Here is an 18968-nt window from a genome sequence, read left to right on the forward strand (position 1 = left end):
ATATATTTCTCTTCCTTTCATTCCATTTTTATAGGACTTCTTATATTTTTTAAAGAATAAAATATATAAGCATGTGGCTTAATCTTTGGACTGTCTTTGATCTATGAAATTAGTTTTTGTGGTTTTAATAGTCTTTCATTAAATTCAACAATAATTATAGACCATGTTTAACATTTATTTATTAATTAATATTAAAAGTATTTTAGGTATTATATAATTGTATGTAATGCTTACAAGTTTATTAAATAAACATTGCATAAGTATTGGTACACTAACTATTATTACGACATTATATAAAAAAATGTACATAACATAAGCATCAGTTGAGGTTATTTCTTAATATTCTTCTACGAGTAACTAAACTCTTATAAATATCTTCTAAGCTTCTTCCTTTGGTTTCTGGTATCACAATGACTACGTATAATGCCATCAATATGCATACAATACCAAAAAAGTAAAATGCCACGTGTATGCCAATAGAGTTTGCCAGCGGTTTAAAGAAAAGAAGTTGAAGAAAATCAGCAAGAGATGCAGCTGACATCGTGACGGCCATGACAGTTCCTCGATACTGGAAAATTTTAATATTATTGTAAAATGATTTTATCATTATAAAAACGATGGCGAATTGTGAATTTTTTTAATAGGTTTTTAAAAAAGTCAGAACTTATTAATTATATGATAAGTCAAGTCTACCATACCTTAAAAGAAAAAATCTCTCCAGCGATAACAATAGATATTGGCTGTAACCCAGACGAATCGCAGAAAATGCACAAACATAACGTTACTATAGGGAGCCAGTTTGGTGTATTTGCTCCATAGTCTCGTGCGACAAACCAAGAAGCCAGAGCGCACATACTAAGTCCAGATATAAGTGACGTTATTGAAAGTAATGCCTAAAATTAAGAAAATATCAAATATTGAAACACTTTACGCGTGAAAAATTTTAGTATGAGGTTTTTAAGTATTTTTTTTTATGATATCGGTAGGCGGACGAGCAAATGGGCCACCTGATGGTGATGGGCACTGTAAGAAATATTAACCATTCCTTACATCACCAATGCGCCACCAACCTTGGGAACTAAGATGTTACGTCCCTTGTGCCTGTAGTTACACTGGCTCACTCACACTTCAAACCGGAACACAACAATACTGAATACTGCTGTTTTGCGGTAGAATATCTGATGAGTGGGTGGTACTTACCCAGAGGGGCTTGCACAAAGCCCTACCTCCAAGTAAATAAAAGTAAAAGAATGCTGTTAATTCATACATAAAAAAACTAATAATGACCAATTAATATATTATCACAGTTTATCAAGTCAGTGGTAATTATTTTACGCGTTTCTGATGCTTAATAACTCTTTTAAAATACAAATGTATTTTAATAATGTTTGTGTTAATGTATTTATTAAGTGAAAATATATTCATTAGCATGATGGCCTCGTTCGTCGCAGATATATGACCGCAGGTTCGAGGTCCTGGGTTCAAATCACAGGTCGGGCCAATAGAAAACGTTATTCGGTTTCTGTATTGAATTCTCAGCAGCAGCCCGGAGTCTGAAGTTGGAAGTGTATACAGTCCCGTGCCTCGGAAAGCACGTAAAGCCTAAATTTTCGTTTTAGTCGTATTGGATTTGCCGTCACATCGGATTATGAGAGAAAGGGAATAAAAGTCCACCTGAATCAGTGTACACATTCATGTACTATGTATATATATATCCTGCATACCTACGCAACTGGCTAGTCCACCGACCATTGACCACAGTGGTCGAAATGGTTCAGGCAATCATTATGACCATTCATTTACACGTTATACAAATAATTAATTTAATTTTTACTCAGTTATTTAAAAAAAAATCAAAAATAATTATGTTAACACTCAATACTAAAATACCAATATAGTAAATAATTTGGAATTTCTAATATTAGGAGATCACCTTTCTTCCAGCCTTTTCTACAACCAATGACGCAAGTATCGAACCAGTAACTTGAACAGCTCCAAGTAGCATCGCTTGTTGATTAGGACTCAACATAGCATCGGAATTATTGGATGCGAATGTAAATATTTCGCCAGCAAAGTTCAGCACTGGTACTGCACCACATATCTCACGAGCAAGTGTTACCATCATAGCAATATAAAACGCTTTGGATAAAATTTTGTCTTTTACTGAAAATAGAATAAATCGTTAAAAATTAAAATATAATATGTATATGAATAAAATCATCTATTTCTTATAAAAATACCAATAGTATAATGTTTTCTTAAAATGTTTACAAACCTATAGCTTTTAAAAGAAAACGATTGCTGTCCTCATCGTTTATTTGCTCTTTTTTTATTACTTCAAGCTCAGTTTTAATTGTTATATCATCTTCTCTCTTGCACCTCAACCAAGCTAGTACACGTGTTGCCTCCTGAAATTAAAAATCTCTAATCTTTATTTTTTCTAAATTTAATCCAAACGAAAATTATTTTTAATAATATAAAGAACTTAGTACATACCTCAACTTCACCTGTTTTTACAAAATAAGAAGGAGAATCAGGCATCATCATAAAAAGTACGAGATGGAAAGTTGGCAAAGCTAAGCAAATCCAAATAATAGTTCGATAGCTCAAAAAATCTCCTATTATGTAGAGAAATAAATTACCGGTTGTATGAAATAAAATTATCTGTAAATTATTTAAAAACAAAATAAGATATCATATGAGTAAGTTGTAACTACATATTGCGCTAAATTTGGTATTACCGTAATGAATCTTTTAATCGTTATTACAAAAATAAACAACATGTTAATTAAAGTTTTTGAGAGAATAATATTAACAAGATGTGAAAAAACCGCGATCTTTTGTTCATTGTGCTGGTTTATGGCATGGTTATTAGATTGGATCACTTTTGAAATAAATATAAAAAAAAGTATTTATATTAATAATAAAATTAAAATGTGTTTACATGATTTAATGTTATGCTAAAACATTTAAACAAAATAATTGATTGAATGTTTATAAACAAACCAAACATCCAAGAGCTCCTCGTATACTATCATCGCTGATTTCCTTCGTGTAAATAGGACACGTGACATAGCATCCTGACATGGTGATACCGACCAGAGCTCGCGCTAGAATAAAGCTCCAGACTTCCATGGACGACAGCAATAGGATCCAGCTCGCCTTAAATATGTAAGAATATTAGTTCCGTTAACAATGAAAACACAAAACTTACAAAAAGACAGTTTAAAAAACATCAAGCTGATTGGAAGTTATTTGGGTGAATAAGTTCCACATAACATCGCTTTGTATAATATATATTTCAAATGTTTACATGTGATTTTGTTTTGAAAATCAAAATTTTGCCTAACAAAGAATAACTATGACTAACAGCTCCTGTAGCTGATATAAAAAGCAAAGTTTTCTTTCTCCCAATTGTGTCCCCGAGAAATGCCATTAATATATTTCCTGGTATACATGTCAAATATGCTACTGAGGCCATCCATGAAACCTGAAGAAAATAAAATTCAAATTTATAACATGTAAATTTCAAAAGAATGATTAAATACTAAAAACAATATTTAAAATAATACCTCTGTATCTGTTAGGGGTACAACCTTAGGTGAGTCTTTGGATTGGAGCAATAGTGTCATAGGCGACATCCATCCAATGCTGGCCCCGTACGCAAACACAGGCAAGTTTACTGAAAGTACCATTACCAAATTATTAATCAGATAGCAAAATAGAAGACCACAGGTGGCATAGAATTCATACTTGGATAAACAAAAACTCTCCATATAATTGATGGTTTAATACACTTTAATTTAATAGTAGTTGGTATTCACAAAGAAAAGTTCAAAATCATCTTTAATTTTATATTAATATTGTTAATCCAGTTTGGTTTTCATCTATATCGTGACTCGTGTTAGTGTGTGTGTATTTATGTTTGTGAGAATTTCTTAAATATAAATAACTTGGAAATAAAATACGGTGCCATCTCTTCGACTAATTTGGTGCGTTAAATAGATTGATAACGTAGACGTAACAGTTTGATGATGATAGAATGAATTTATAAAGTGTAAAATTGAATAATTAATTTTATTTAAATTAAGTTATAAGCGTACAATATTTATGTTTTATTAGATAGCCATCTCAAAAGTTATTTTGTGCCAATAATTCTAGTAACATTACCATTTGGAATCAAAATACAAGGTCTATTAAGGATAAAAAGATACGCTTAACAACATGATATACAAAAGTTTTTTCTAACACTAACAAAATGTTCTAAAAATATAAATTGTGAACATAAACGTAAATTCTTTTTTTTTTCATTTAAAAACACAACTTTAGGTATAAACTGATGCTATATACATATTTCCAACGATTTTATTACGATAATCTTGAGAACTGGTGTACATTTTTGGGGATAATGTTTTTTAAACGTAAGCTTATAATTATGTGAGCTTACCTCGTTCTATTCTTCTTTTAATATAAATTAAATGGGACTATGCTATATGACCTATCGTAGCTATCCTGAAGCTATTAACTAATTTATATTATATATATACTTACTTAAAATTGCACATATTATTTGATTGATCTTGCTGCCTTCGTTGAATATTCTATAAAATCTTTTCATTATGTATCACGATATGACACCATAGCAAAATTATAGTACTAATAAAAAAAATCCAACTTGAACTCGACTTAAAGGAATTTGAAATACATAGTTGCGTTGAAAGACCATCAACTAAGTTTATACACTCGCTCTTCAAAAATCAAATAATCTAATACTACATTTATTTGGCACGGATAAAAATATAGACATGATAATTTTCTAAAAATACTAAAATAATTATATAAATTAAGGCTACTCTTAAATTTACTTCAGATACGATATAAATATATAGTATAATGAGTCCTATCACGCGCTCTGTACACACAATAATAATAATTGGTACACAAAAATACTCTGTCGTCTGTTTCCAACAAATTGATTTTAATTGACCATAACGATTCTTATATATCTATGATTGGTCGCAATCTGTAATTGCCTTGTAAACATTGTTTGAAATTTCCAATCTATAGATCCAAAGATGAATGAATAAAAAATAAGTATTAATATTACTGTATTCATATTTTGTTGCATTAAATCGTCAAAGTACAATAACAATATATGTATATAATCAATGGTCCAGCCTGGTGTTATGTTTTGTAATGTATACTTTTAATTGAATTCTACGTATTATAAAAAATGTGACCGTTCCGGGACGCTCGACGCCCAAATGTGTAAGAACGAAAATTATACCTAATAAAAGATAATCATCAAATAAATATTCGTTAGTGAAAGTTAAGCCAAAATGATAATTCAGTATGAGTAATCATTGTTTGAAAAGAAATACCGCAGACCTGAGAAGAACCGGAGAAAAGAACTCCGCAATCAGAAATCTTAATGAAATAAGTAGGTATATTTTTCATAATATAATAAGGTATACATTTATGTATATTAAGTTTTATATCCATAACCCAATTATAATTTTAATTTGAACAATTATCGATAACCAGGTATCTAGTACTAAAGTTATAAACTTCTTGTTTTTTTAAACATCATGTAAATTACATTAAATTTATTTAAAAATCGTAAAATATATCTCGTATTGCATATATATATATTTGTGAGACACGTAGGTAATTAATGGTTGAACTGATGGTATGTGGTCACCACAGCCCGTAGACAATGGCGCTGTACGAAATATTTACTATTCCATACATCCTCAATGCGCCACTAACCATGGAACTAAGATGGTACGTATGTCCCTTGTGCCTATAGTTACACTGGCTCACTGCTTAGTACTGAGTACTGCTACTTGGCGGTAGAATAATGAGTACGTGATACCTACCCAGATGGGCTTGCACATAGTCCTACCACCAAAAACATTTATAAGTATTGCATAATGTTTGTAATAAAATGTTGTAGTGAGTTTGGAATGATTAACGCTGGACTTTTTATTAATGCGTTAAAAAATATTTTTATCGGAACATTGTTTCTCTTTTAATTTTTATAATCATACAATAATTATCGGTAAATAAATAATATACTAAATACGTATATTCATGTAATTGCTATTGATAATTCATAGGCGGCACATTACCTGTAGGTTTATCAGATTTCCTTCTTAAAGGCCTTTAAGAAGAAAATCTGATGAATTACGTATTAATGTAGGTATTTTTTGTATAAAGCTTTGCAAGTTAAAGTAGTCGCTGACAGCGATACCTTAAAGATAAATAATAGCTTAATATTAAAAACCACTAAAACTGATTTGATTTGTCTAATACTAGCTGAACCTGCGGCTTTACCCTCGCGAAATTTATAAAAAATAAACTTCCAACCCCCGTTTTATCACCTTAGGAGTGGAGTTTTGTAAAATCTTAGCGAATGTCTACACCCTATAAGGAACCTACCTGCTAAATATCTAGTTTGTAGGTATTATACTTAGTTTCTGAGATTTCGTGATTAATCCGTGAGTGGTATTTCGCTTTTATATATTTTGATTTTTAATATTTCTATATACTCGTATGAATGAATCGCTATTTCCCTCGGTAAAGCTATAAATTGGAAACGACCACAGATTTAATTCAATTTTTTCTAATACTTTGAAGAAGCGTTTTACGGAAACAACAATTAAGAAAAAGGCGCAGAAAATTGGACATTTTCAGAAACTTAAGAGCTTTAGTCAAACAGGTATTGCAAATATATCTATATCTATATCTAGTGAGAATTGAATGCATAGATAGTACAGGACAGCGTCTGTCGGGTTAGGTAGTATTTAATAGTAGAAATAAAGTGTCTAGTCTTTTATCGCAAATGTATGTGATATATAATCATTTAAAAAATGTACTTCTCAAATACTAAGTTTTAGTAGATTTTACTGTACTCAGCACCAAAAATGTGTGAACATCTTCTCTCATTGTTTTTGTTTTGATGGTTTCAAAATTACATTAAAATGCTTGTAAAAATATTTAGATCATGTATTGTTATAATATTTACTACATAAATTATTTTAGATAATGATAGATTTATATGCAGGAATATTTCTGTAAATATCACAAAATAGTTGACTAAAAATGAAAAAAATAACTTACAAGATTTAATTAAAATAATTATATTTACAATATCATACAAAAATAAAAATCTATAGTCATAACTTATTGAGATTACCTTAAATTAATATAGTGCCTTAATAATCTTACTCCATGTAATATTCAACTTTATTGTTAAGATTACAAAACTGCTTATCTTTAAGCTTTAATTATAATAAGAATATATACAATCGCTTGAAATTGTTGAGTTTAATTATATTCCGAAAAATCTTCACGATATTATGTTGTTGGTTAGAGAAGTACTAGAGAAGGACAAAAAAACGTATGGCTAAAATACCCATTACATGGTCATGATCTATTTAAATCAGTAAAGAGGCTCGGCAACTCGGCAATTTATTATTGCTATGGACATATGTACGTATAAACGTGTTACGTTTTCTCATATTCGGGATAAATATGAGATTACCTGTATAACTACAAAGGTAAATGACGCGTTAAAGTTATAACAAATCTTAATGTTTTCTTTTCATTTTTGAAGAATTCTTAAAATCTCGAACTTTCTTTACTCGGTGGCAACGATTCCCCCAATACTTCTATTCTGTCCAAAGCCCCATTTTTATCGTAATTTGACCCATTTTTCTCCAAATGTATGATATTCTTAACCAGATTTTGGTCATTATTAATCATCTTCCTTTCTAGATCAGCTACGTTCTTATCAGGAATTGGACCAGCTTTTGAGGAACCGTCACCATTTTCTATTTTAGCTTGAGGTTTTCTTTGACCTGTGTGTCGGAAAAATAAATGATTGGTTAAAATGTAAATGAAATCGAAAATATTTTTTTTATTTTGTCATAAATTACTTACCTCCTCCCATTAATATTTTGATGAATACTGAGAAAGGTGCGTCAATCACTACTGTCACGGCGAATGACACGATGAATGACAACATGAAGAGAGCCATAAAGTCATATATCTATAAAGACAAAAGAGTAAAATTAATTTTAAATAATTGAATATCACAAGCCAGAATCCTAACTAGTGGGTAAGGCTATGAATATCATTGAGGTCAATTATACAGGATTATTGGTATTATTTTAATTCAATTTTCTGGGAATTTTAAAGAGCGACCTTTAGTACGAATTCGGTCATGTTCGAATACGAATTTCCACCAGCGTCCTTTCTGATCATTTTATTTCGATTGCTTTGAAATAAATTCCTAGTTTTTATACATTTTCGGAAAGCTAAGTAAACGATTATGTTTTTAAAATAATCTGCCAAACAAGTTTCATAATGATTTTTTTTGTTTTTCAGGCATATTTGATGGAAAAAAATAAAAAAAATATTGAAATAATATCGTTTTCCGTCTCGCATTTTTAAATTTGGACTGATAATTATTGTTTAAATATTGAAAAATATCCAGTGTTTAAGCATTTTTATAAATCAGAAGAAAAAAGTAGATTTTAATTGATACTTTTTTTAAAATAAATTTTTGAAGTTGCATTTTTGACTTATTTTGAAAAAATCTAAAAAACGCGATAACTCAAAAATGGTTCACTTTTGTATCATGCATATGGGGGTTAAAATTATCGCAAATAGTCATCCTTATCACCTCCTAACGGGAATACGTCGAATTACCAATAACCCTGTATATATTTTTTCCTTTTTTCTTACAAAATATTCTTGCTTTATTTATTAAGTATAGAACAAAATAACCTATACAATCAGAAAAAAAAATCAACAAACTTCATATCGAAGTGTAAATGTTAAGACTATATACTCGTATTTTGCTAATTTCTAATGTTTTGTATTAGTGAATTCAACACTTACCCTTCCTGCCACTGTGAAATAGGTAGGTGTTACTTGCATTCCTGCTATTACAAAGGAGATTGGATAGTGGTAAAGGTACATCGCGAAGGATATACGAGCGGGCAATTTCCACATACTGAGTGATAAAAACCAGTTTATTGGACCTGAAAATTGTATATTGTTAACGTAACTGTTTTATGAATATACTTCATATAAGGTATACGGTAAAAATTAAATTTCGTGCTTTAACCTTGTTCTCAAAGGGAGAAGAGGTCTTAAGAGGTCTCCCAGCAGTAGGACACTTACAGGATTATTTTACTTTTACTTTACACAATGCTTCTATTGGAAATTTATATCGAATTTGTCGAAGTGTGCAAGCATGCATTTCAAATCTCAATGAATCATGCAAATTAAGTCCACCTTCCTTATATAGATCTAGATCTAGATAATGCCTTCCGAATCGATGGTTGAAATGATAAGTAAAACTGGAGAATTGGATTTTTTGTTATTTATGTTGATTTATTTAAGTGTTTAGTAATTGTTCTTACCTCCATATCCTTTAACACAGGCAAAGACAATCCAGCTCAATCCTATCGACCATATAACTCTCATGAATGAGTTAAACAGACTGTCCCCGACTTGGTTGTCCCAATCTAACTGCATAATTACATATGACATGTAGAAACATACTGCAATCATACCGAGAGCAATCAACCAGGATGTCATTACAAAGCCCTGGAACAAACAATAAAATTTTTGTTTTTATATAATCAGGTAGTTTTGGAATGATCTGATTTTTCAATTTTTGTCAGTGAAAAAAGGGATTCTTTAAATTTCATGGTTAAGTTTGCTTTTTTCACTTATAAAAAATTCACCATCACGTGACAAGTGGTAACTCCAAAATTCTGACATAACATCTTTACTGTGACAAGGTATGCGTTTATACAATAGATTCAGCAGGTACTTTAAGCCATGCCTATTAATACATATTAATCTTATATTAATAAAACCTTAATGAACACGATGTATTGCTTAATAGGTACTAGATTATACAATAAATGATAAATAAATTAGGAATTAATATTCGATTTTGGTAATCATAGCGGTTTTTGCAATTACTCAATTATTCATTTTACTGTAGCTCGTAATGTCAGTTTAATAAATAATCATTTTAAAACAATAAAAACATTGAAACGAAGTGATATTTGTAATTTGGATGAGCTGTACCTAAGTTAGAATTTTTTGGATGCTACCCAAAGTGCATCCCGTATATTTGACATCCAATTGATTGTGTTGGTTAAAGCTATAATGCTCGAAAAATTAATATATACAATGAAAATGTTTCTGTTATATTTATACTCTCAACTAAGTCATGGACACTCGGAGTCTTTTAATTAAACGAATTAAATATTTCACAGTGTCAGTTTTACTTATAATATTAAATGGTAAGTTTATTATATTTTTAGCTTTGTTGATAAGTGATGTCGCAGACGGACTACAATATTATCAATCAGATGTAATCTGATGAAGCGTGAGTTGTAAATATATTGGTTATTCATTACAATTTTTTCGTTACAATGCATGATTATTTCATCGATAGACATCTTGATAAATTTAATGATTCATAATATTTCATGAAAATAAAATTATACATGCAATTATGCGATATAAAGATCATTATCTCTAGGTTACTATATTTGGAAAAGTGGATTATTTACGTGTACATAAATAGGTGATGATGTTTTTATAACTTCAAAATTTAAAGATTTAAATGAAAATTATTATTTAATTAATGTAATATTATATTATTTGACTTCTATAAAAGGTAGACTACAAGTTAAGAATATTCATTTGGGTACACACAACGTACGTATATCGAGACATATTATTACATATATTGTATATATAATAGTGAAAAATAATTGTGAAAATAATAATAGTACCAAAATAATATAAATCAAATGAATATATCACAATTTTATTTAACCATTGTTTTTGTTTAATAGTAAGTAATTAAATTCGCTGTTGGAGAATTTATTTACTCTGTACTTAAAGTAAGCCGAAACGCTGTTTTGCCAAAATTTTGGTATTTACGTATGTGAACTTACCGTATTCAACTTAATATTTCTGCCTTTGTATATATTTAGCACGTAGCCAACTATCATTCCGACAAAGAACGGAGCTCCACGGGTCCATGCGGTTACGTAGTAATTATTCATATAATAGGCCTGTTCATCTAGACGACTGAAAATAAAAAAATTAAAAATCATTCGAAACATTAATATAAACAATAAACTTGGTTTTACAAAACGTCCAAACGTCTAACATTCGGCTAATCAAACGACAACCGGTAAGATATTATCAAATTTTGACTTGACTTTTTTTTGTGTATCATCTTATCTCTTTTCTGATTGATATAGTAAATATATTAATATTATCTATATATCTACAGTTAATAGTTAAAATAGATTTTCTTTAAAAAAATATACAATATACAAAACTTACACAAGTGACATGTTACTCGAAGGCATTTCCATAATGAAGTTCCATACAGTTGAAGCGACTACGATTGCCAAAAGAGCAGTTATTAGAGCTGACCAGGCGTATCGCCTCTTTTTATGGAGCACCCAAAATAGAATAATGGGCGACACGATGTGTAGTTGAATATCTATGGCTATATACCATGAGTGTTGGATGCACTAGGAGAAAATATTTTATTTTTATTTGTGGCGCTTATATGGAAATATTTAGGTATAAAAATATTTAAAATCAATCAGTCAAAATCAATTAAATGCAGAGTTTAAGAAATTAATAACTAACCATATGGTCTGGATTCACATAGTTTTGGATGTGTAACAATGTAGACCACCAAAAGCTTCTACAGGCCTGGACATTATTCGAAACGTGAACCCAATACGGGCCATCTCCTATACGATGGAATACCGAAGCTTCTAGAAGTACAAGCGCTGCTACCAACGGGAACATTCTTAGAAGCCGGTTGAGATAGAAAACATGGAGACGCTTCAGGAGTTGAACTGTAAAAAATATTTACTTGAATTTAAAAACGAAATTAAATATTATAACACTTAGTGCTTTGTGCAAGCCCCTCGGGATAAGTACCACTCATTCATCAGATATTCTAACGACAAACACCAGTACTCAATATTGTTATATTCTAGTTTGAAAGGTGAATGAGTCAGTGTAACTGCAGACACAGGGGACATAACATCTTAGTTTCCTAGGTTGGTAGCGCATTGGCGATGTAAGGAATGGTTAATAGTTCTTACAACGCCCTTGTCTATGGGCGGTGGTGTCCACTTACCATCAGGTGGCCCATTTGCTCGTCCGACAACCAACATCATAAAACAATATAACAGTTGTATTAAATGTCTTAAAAAAATTATCAGTTTTCATGAGATAAAATTAGCCTATTTACAAATAAATAATCAGTATGACGCCCAATGAATTGTTGTAAAGGTTAGGGAGCTAGCGAGCAATATTCTAGTGTAATTATTTTTTAAGCCTTCAGATGTTAAAGGGAATAATGAAGTAGACGTAGTTAGTAGTAACTGAACGATAGTTTCTATGGTTTCTAAGGGACGTACGTGTATATAATTAAATAATCTATTGCAAGTTGTTTGATAGTTATTAGATAATTTGGCGACTTATAACATATCGCTTAATTTATTGTTAATTTACGGTATTAAGCTAGATATTCATGAACAATTTAGTATTTTGCTTACAAAAAGCGCTGATCCATGCATATATACGGAGAGAGTTCATGCCACGTAGGTTCTTTATGAACTGGACTTAATCGCTCGTATTGATTTTACTTCAAAACCTCTCACAAATCATATTGTACTAAAATTGTCGTCAACTCTTGGACCTTTAATATAATTTAATTTTATGTAAGATATAATCAGATATAATATATTTGATCAAAACAAAGTAAAAATTATTTTAATTAATAATTTAGATTATGATTATCTTGATTAATTGATACGTATTGATGGTCACCTGCATGTAAGCCATTTTTAATTTTATAATAATTGTAACCACGACTTCGGTAATAAATCGGATACGATATTACATATTTAAATTTCCTAACGAATTATCGCATCGTAATTTTTAAAAATTGACTACGACTAGTATTTATTTTAGTAATTATTTTTATGGCTTTATATAAATTAGTTAATTTAGTGGATAAAAATTTCGTAGTGAACTTTGGTAAATTTAATTCAATTTAATTGACATAACTTTGTATTTCAAATGTTGGAAAAGAGTAACCACTGAGTTTATTCACGGTTCTTCCTCGGAGACTTGACTTTACAATCCGAACGGTTGGTTTGTATAAATGGCGATTCAAAAGTATTTGCAAAACCATTCTATAATAATACGTATTTTGATTTAATTTGATTTGATTTGTATTGTACCTTGAACCTTGAACACCGTTTGAAGTTGTTAATTTTGAATGTCTAATATTATGTTAAAATCATTTTTATTATTCCGACTTTTAAAACTGTAACATTTTTTATATTTCCTCAAAACAAACTTTCCTACTTCGAAAGCTTCCTCAATCAAAATTAAACCACTTGTAATTTAATTACTTAAATTAATTTGATGAATTATGTAACGTATTCGATAACATAATACCGACCTAATTTTTAGAATCCACAGAATATTTAGATTATGAACTTTGGCAAACCAAATGGCTACATTGGAAGCGAAGAAAGAAGAAAATTAGCTCTTGTCATTTAAGTAAGTTATTTTAAACCTCTAAACAAAAAAAGAACAATAAAATTGATAAGGAAGCATAAAAGAAGATTAAAAATGTATTTATCAATCGTGAGGGTAATTGCACTGAAAATAAAGTGGTTGAAAATATTGGTGAGTCTAGAAGTTAAATTTTAAAAATAAATATTTCATAAATATTGCAATATCCAACTGCGAAATATGAAAGAGAAAGGTTAAAAAAATATTTCAGACATTTTATGTGACGTTTGTCATCCATCAAATATACAAAAATAACAAGTTATTTCAGCAACTGAAATATACTTATTAGCTGTTAAACAATTATCGTAGACGAAAAATTACCTCCAGTCATTCTTCCTACAGATGTATAAACCAGCAGGAGACCAGCCATAAAGAAGAATGTATCCACTGTGAAAAGACCCGTCGAGATCCATACTGCTTCACCAGATGTTAACCACTAAAATAAATAAATACTATTTTAGTATAATATAGGGAAACGATCAAATTAATTATAAACTCTGATATTATATGATATATTTTGTTTAGTATTGTAATCTTGACTTTTATACTATTAATTTAAATAGCCTGTACAAGTACAACTGCTGGGTACAGTACAAGTACATTTTTTTGTGGAGAAAGCTTAGAGTTTATTCCTTACAATGTTTTCCTTCAGAGCACGTGCTCTAATCACTAGGCTATTTATTCACTTCGAATGATCTTTATTGTAATAAAAAGTCAAGCATTTAGAAATGAATCATTTAAATTCTTAACAAATAAAACCACCGCCTTAAAAGTTTTCGTTCAAATTTCAATGGTACCAAACGAACATTGCCAATCAAAAAATATTTTTCAAATGGTTTCGTAAATGACAGAGATTAGCGGTAACAAACATAAAAAACAGCCGCTTTCATAAGCAGAGAAGGTTAAATTTTTAAGACCGTTTATAACCACAGTCCACAACACACATTTAAAAAAGTATAAATAGTCTTCTTACATTCAAACTTTCACTAAGATCAGCATTAAAATTGTACATAGAAAATGTATGACCAATGACAACCCACATCATTGATATTGATCTTATGCCGTCCAAACATTCTAAAGCGTTAGAACTAGGAGCAAAAGTCAAAAGTCGTCGGGTATTTGTGTAAACGGAGAAGGTACGGTAGAAGATGTTTGCTTTTTTTGGTTCTGAAAATGAAATAAAACGTATAATATATCATTATTTTTGAAAACTAACAATATATCATATTGTATTACAGGTAGTCTTTTTTAGTGGTCTTCTCTTATCCTATCAACATTTCGATAAATATTTCCAAGTCGATACAATCTTACATAATATTATAATAAGGTTGATTATTATGAACAATTGTTTTCTAAAAATAGTAACGGTAACGATTGTTATATTATAAAGATTATTATCAAGATAAATAAAAAAGACCGATAGTTTTAAATCGTTTTTATCTTTTATCGGTATTTCAGTCAATTTTTTAATTTAATAATAGATGACTAAAACACAATGCTGGAATTACAAAACAAATGAAATTCCAAATAATTATAAAGTGTTAATTTACTTAGAGATATCACAAAGTGTTATTCTTTATGAAAACACAATACGCAACATTTGTGTTAAAGACGCACATTTTTAATAGCGGTTCGTTTGTCTTCTGTTTTATAATCTATTTTTTATTTTTTTTTCAATATAATATGTGCAATATCAATTTTGAATAATTAATTCCCATCTAAGTCGATATCTACATCCGATAAAATGTTTTAAAAATATTAATGATGTCAATCGATCACATACAGAGAGGATGTGAATGATTTGTTTTTTTTTTTTTTTTGGAATTATATTGGTAGGCAAACGTGTGAATGAGCCATGGTGGTCACTACCGCCCAGTCAATAACAGGCTTTGTTGCTGTAAGAAATATTAACCATTCATTAAGTCGCACATGAATTAATTCAGAGCCAAAATATTTTTTTTGTTTATATTCCAAAATCATAATTTAAAATAGTTTAAGACATTGAAAAAAAAAATATAAAGCCATTCATTCTTAGTGTGGTCACCTTGTCGACCTAGTAGATAGTCGTTTTACCAGACATCATGAATGAAAGACAAAAGGCACCTTACATTTTTTATATAAAAGACCTTCTTATTTATTTTTATTTTTCCGAATCTCAATAAGTAAATAATCTTTTTAATAAATTGGAAGCCGCAAAAAGAAGTAGTTCTTTTTTATATAAAACGTTATAAAAAGAATATTTAGCAGAATTTTTTATCGGAGGGCAATAGACATTTTTATGTGTGTAATAAACTTATCGAAATTTACGAACTGCTATCAGTAGGAAGAAATACATTTAAAATCATCCATACCTCTTTTCTTTATGAGTATGTGATTGACGTCATAAAGTGTACTGAGTAAAGTAATTAATCCCAGGAACCCAAAGACTCCGCTAGAAAATAAAACGGAAATTATTGTAAAAAAATATTAATTATTCGGTTATAATGTGCTGATGATAGAAATGGAAATGATTACTAATGTGAAATTTATCACCAATACAATGTTCCTCACTAGTTTCATAGTACATAAATTAATATTGGGATTGCAAAGTAGCCCCCTACAATACATCCGATGTTGAAGGACTTTTCTTCTACGCATTGTAGCTAATGTTATTAGTTTGATAAAATAATTTATTGATAAAACCGCTACTATTGAAAAAAAGTAACTAGAAACAGCTACACGAAAAAATATTTACTCAAAAGTCAATCACGAATATAAAATAGAATAATATGTCGAAAATGTTAACTTATAGATTAATTATATGTTGGGAAATTTAATGCGTAATTTTAAGTCCATTATCTGAAAAAGCCTTACGGGATTATTTATGTGCGATTATAATTGCGAAATTATAAACAAAATGGAATAATAAAATTTAATAATATCTAATTACGTAGAGCTTGTGATACGAAAGTCATTGAATTTTATTGACCAATTTGTTTTCAAATCAAAAGCCGCTTGATAATTCTGCAAAGTTATTTATACAAGAACTGGCATAAACTTCTTTTCTTCAAATACTTTATATAAAAATACTACAATCTTCAAACGATAAGCGTCGTTATGTAGTTAATAATCGTCTATTTCCTTTCTAATATATTTATCAACATGAAATATCGGTGACGTCATTATCAATACGAAAACGTAATATTTACTTACGACTTCAATAATATTATGGTTATATAATTTATAGTAGTAAAACAGTAGTTATCTAGAATAATAAATTATATTTAAGTGATTATGATTTAAAAGTTACACTTACATAGCAACGTAATCGACAGTGATCCATGGCTTATCGTTTGGTAGACGACAGAAAATTTCTTCATATTGGAATCCAATTGCAGTTACGTTAAAAATCAGTGTGCTAATCCATTCTTGTGTGGTGCAAGGTTTTGGAACACATACGGCTACTCTTATTGACGCTAATACCAAAGGATTTTCAGGATTTAATCTGTAAAACGGATTAAACTTCAAATTTCACGATACCATTGATGAAATTTAAGCTATTTTTGTCCTATAAAAATCATATGAATTCCAATAAATAACAACAAAGAATGAAAAGAACAAAATGAGAGTTTAAAAGCAAAACAAATATTGTAAAAAAATTGCTTACGATTCAGTATCGATTTCTACAAATTGTTGAACCTCGTTGATAATACTCTTAAAACCTACTATTTTTCTATTTGATATATTTGATGTATTTTGATTTAAGAAGGGAAGGTGAAACGTTTGATTGAATGGTATATCGATTAAATAGTATTTTCCTTCTATTTTCATATCTTCGACTTCTTCGTTTATATCAAGGCATTGATGATAGTTGCCTAAATCCGTAACACTTAACATGAAAAACCCTCTTGGGAATCGTATTCCTGCATCTAAGACTGAAAATGAAACACAAATTGTAAATGGGTATATTAATAAAATATTTGAATAGTGAATATATTTAGCTGAAATAATAGTCAGATTATTATCGATTATAACAACGGTTTCCATGTTCCATAAAAGAATCAAAGATTACACGAGGCATTCGTTTTCCAAATTTTATATATATTATAGCATTTCTAACACACGGCACTTTTGATCAATCATTGTATTATAATTAATTACCCGTAAATTAATTAATGAATGATACTGAGTATAATTAAGAATTCGTGTGTTATTTTGAAAAAAGACAAAATAACCGGAGCTAGCTTTACATAACATAGTAATAAACCTATATCTATGTAATTGTCACTTACAGCGGCCCAAAAGCGAAAATTGATCTGGTTGCATCAGATATGTCACTTGTCTCCGACATTCTTCATGATCGATTACTTTCTTATAAAGTTCTTCGTCGAATAGTTGTTTTGGTGTATTCTCGTCTATAACAAGTTGTGCACTCACACAAAATAGTACTCCACCAAATAAAAATAATAAATAATTAAATAAATTCATTTTAATAACACAACACTTAAATATTTCTACGAATATATAATACACATTACTATGATGTTACTTCACCGAAGAACTTTCTTATAATAAGTCCCATTTTTTAAAATCGTGATCTCTTACATTATTTATTGTTTTAATTGACAATAATTTATCTAATCAAGCGAATACTGTATTTATCGGCTAAAGTTATTATTTCACGTGAAGATCTAGATAAAATTAGCGATTTTGATAAAATCAGGTGAATTCCAAGTATTATCGTAAAAACCATTCTTATTCAATATTTAAATGATGAATTCAATGACGAATTGGAGATCTTAACTTGGAATAGTAAAATGTTCGTAATATATATACATTCTCTTCTATTTTATTTTAAATTAGTATTTAATTTTTTGGCGCAATTTTAGTTTTTCTATGAATATTTAATAGGTAAGGATCTCAAAAATCTTACAATTTTTTTTACTCTGTTGCTTATTCCTGCTATCTGATGAAGAATGAAGAACTCGAACTAAATAATTCAGGATAAGATTTATCACATTAAATATTTTGTTGTCTGCCACCGATGAGAGAATTAACAGACAGTATTTAAAAATCTACTATTTTTAGTAAAATACAGTTAAATTGAAACTTCTTGCATTCTGTCAGTTTTAGCGAACTCGATCTGCAAAAAAAAAAAATATTAAATTGATAATTTTGAAAATGTTTAATGTTCGTATAAAATATTGATAATATTTTTGCATATCATAAAAATATGTATTCAATAAAAACTAAGCCACATTATCTTAATCTTTATTAAGGTCTATCCGGCTAAGATTATTATTGTTATTTATAATATTTTATACTTGCTG

The 18968-nt window shown here is 29.3% G+C and overlaps 2 protein-coding genes across 3 annotated transcripts; both read right to left on the minus strand.

The window, feature by feature from the left end:
• Nucleotides 1–304: 304 nt before the first annotated feature.
• Nucleotides 305–4689, minus strand: LOC113403840 (facilitated trehalose transporter Tret1-like). 2 transcript variants are annotated; one of them, XM_026644466.2, is made up of 9 exons: nucleotides 4552–4689; nucleotides 3573–3682; nucleotides 3371–3490; nucleotides 3007–3162; nucleotides 2497–2664; nucleotides 2276–2408; nucleotides 1934–2163; nucleotides 699–893; nucleotides 305–568 (listed from the first exon to the last, which is right to left on the minus strand). In XM_026644466.2, the coding sequence occupies exons 1-9, from the start codon at nucleotides 4616–4618 to the stop codon at nucleotides 320–322; spliced, it is 1428 nt and encodes a 475-aa protein (XP_026500251.2). In that variant the 5' UTR covers nucleotides 4619–4689; the 3' UTR covers nucleotides 305–319. The 2 variants fall into 2 exon arrangements, with proteins under 2 accessions (XP_026500251.2, XP_064072042.1); XM_064215972.1 differs by lacking the exon at nucleotides 3007–3162.
• A 2903-nt stretch (nucleotides 4690–7592) lies between these two features.
• On the minus strand, nucleotides 7593–18224 carry LOC113391634 (O-acyltransferase like protein-like). Its single transcript, XM_026627665.2, has 13 exons — nucleotides 17931–18224; nucleotides 17306–17573; nucleotides 16955–17143; nucleotides 16011–16090; nucleotides 14633–14826; nucleotides 13981–14095; nucleotides 11707–11921; nucleotides 11392–11585; nucleotides 10995–11130; nucleotides 9435–9621; nucleotides 8908–9050; nucleotides 7945–8053; nucleotides 7593–7862 (listed from the first exon to the last, which is right to left on the minus strand). The coding sequence occupies exons 1-13, from the start codon at nucleotides 18124–18126 to the stop codon at nucleotides 7624–7626; spliced, it is 2265 nt and encodes a 754-aa protein (XP_026483450.2). The 5' UTR covers nucleotides 18127–18224; the 3' UTR covers nucleotides 7593–7623.
• Between the last annotated feature and the right edge of the window lie 744 nt (nucleotides 18225–18968).

Source organism: Vanessa tameamea, chromosome 10, assembly GCF_037043105.1.
Source record: "Vanessa tameamea isolate UH-Manoa-2023 chromosome 10, ilVanTame1 primary haplotype, whole genome shotgun sequence".
NCBI classification, from domain to species: domain Eukaryota; kingdom Metazoa; phylum Arthropoda; class Insecta; order Lepidoptera; family Nymphalidae; genus Vanessa; species Vanessa tameamea.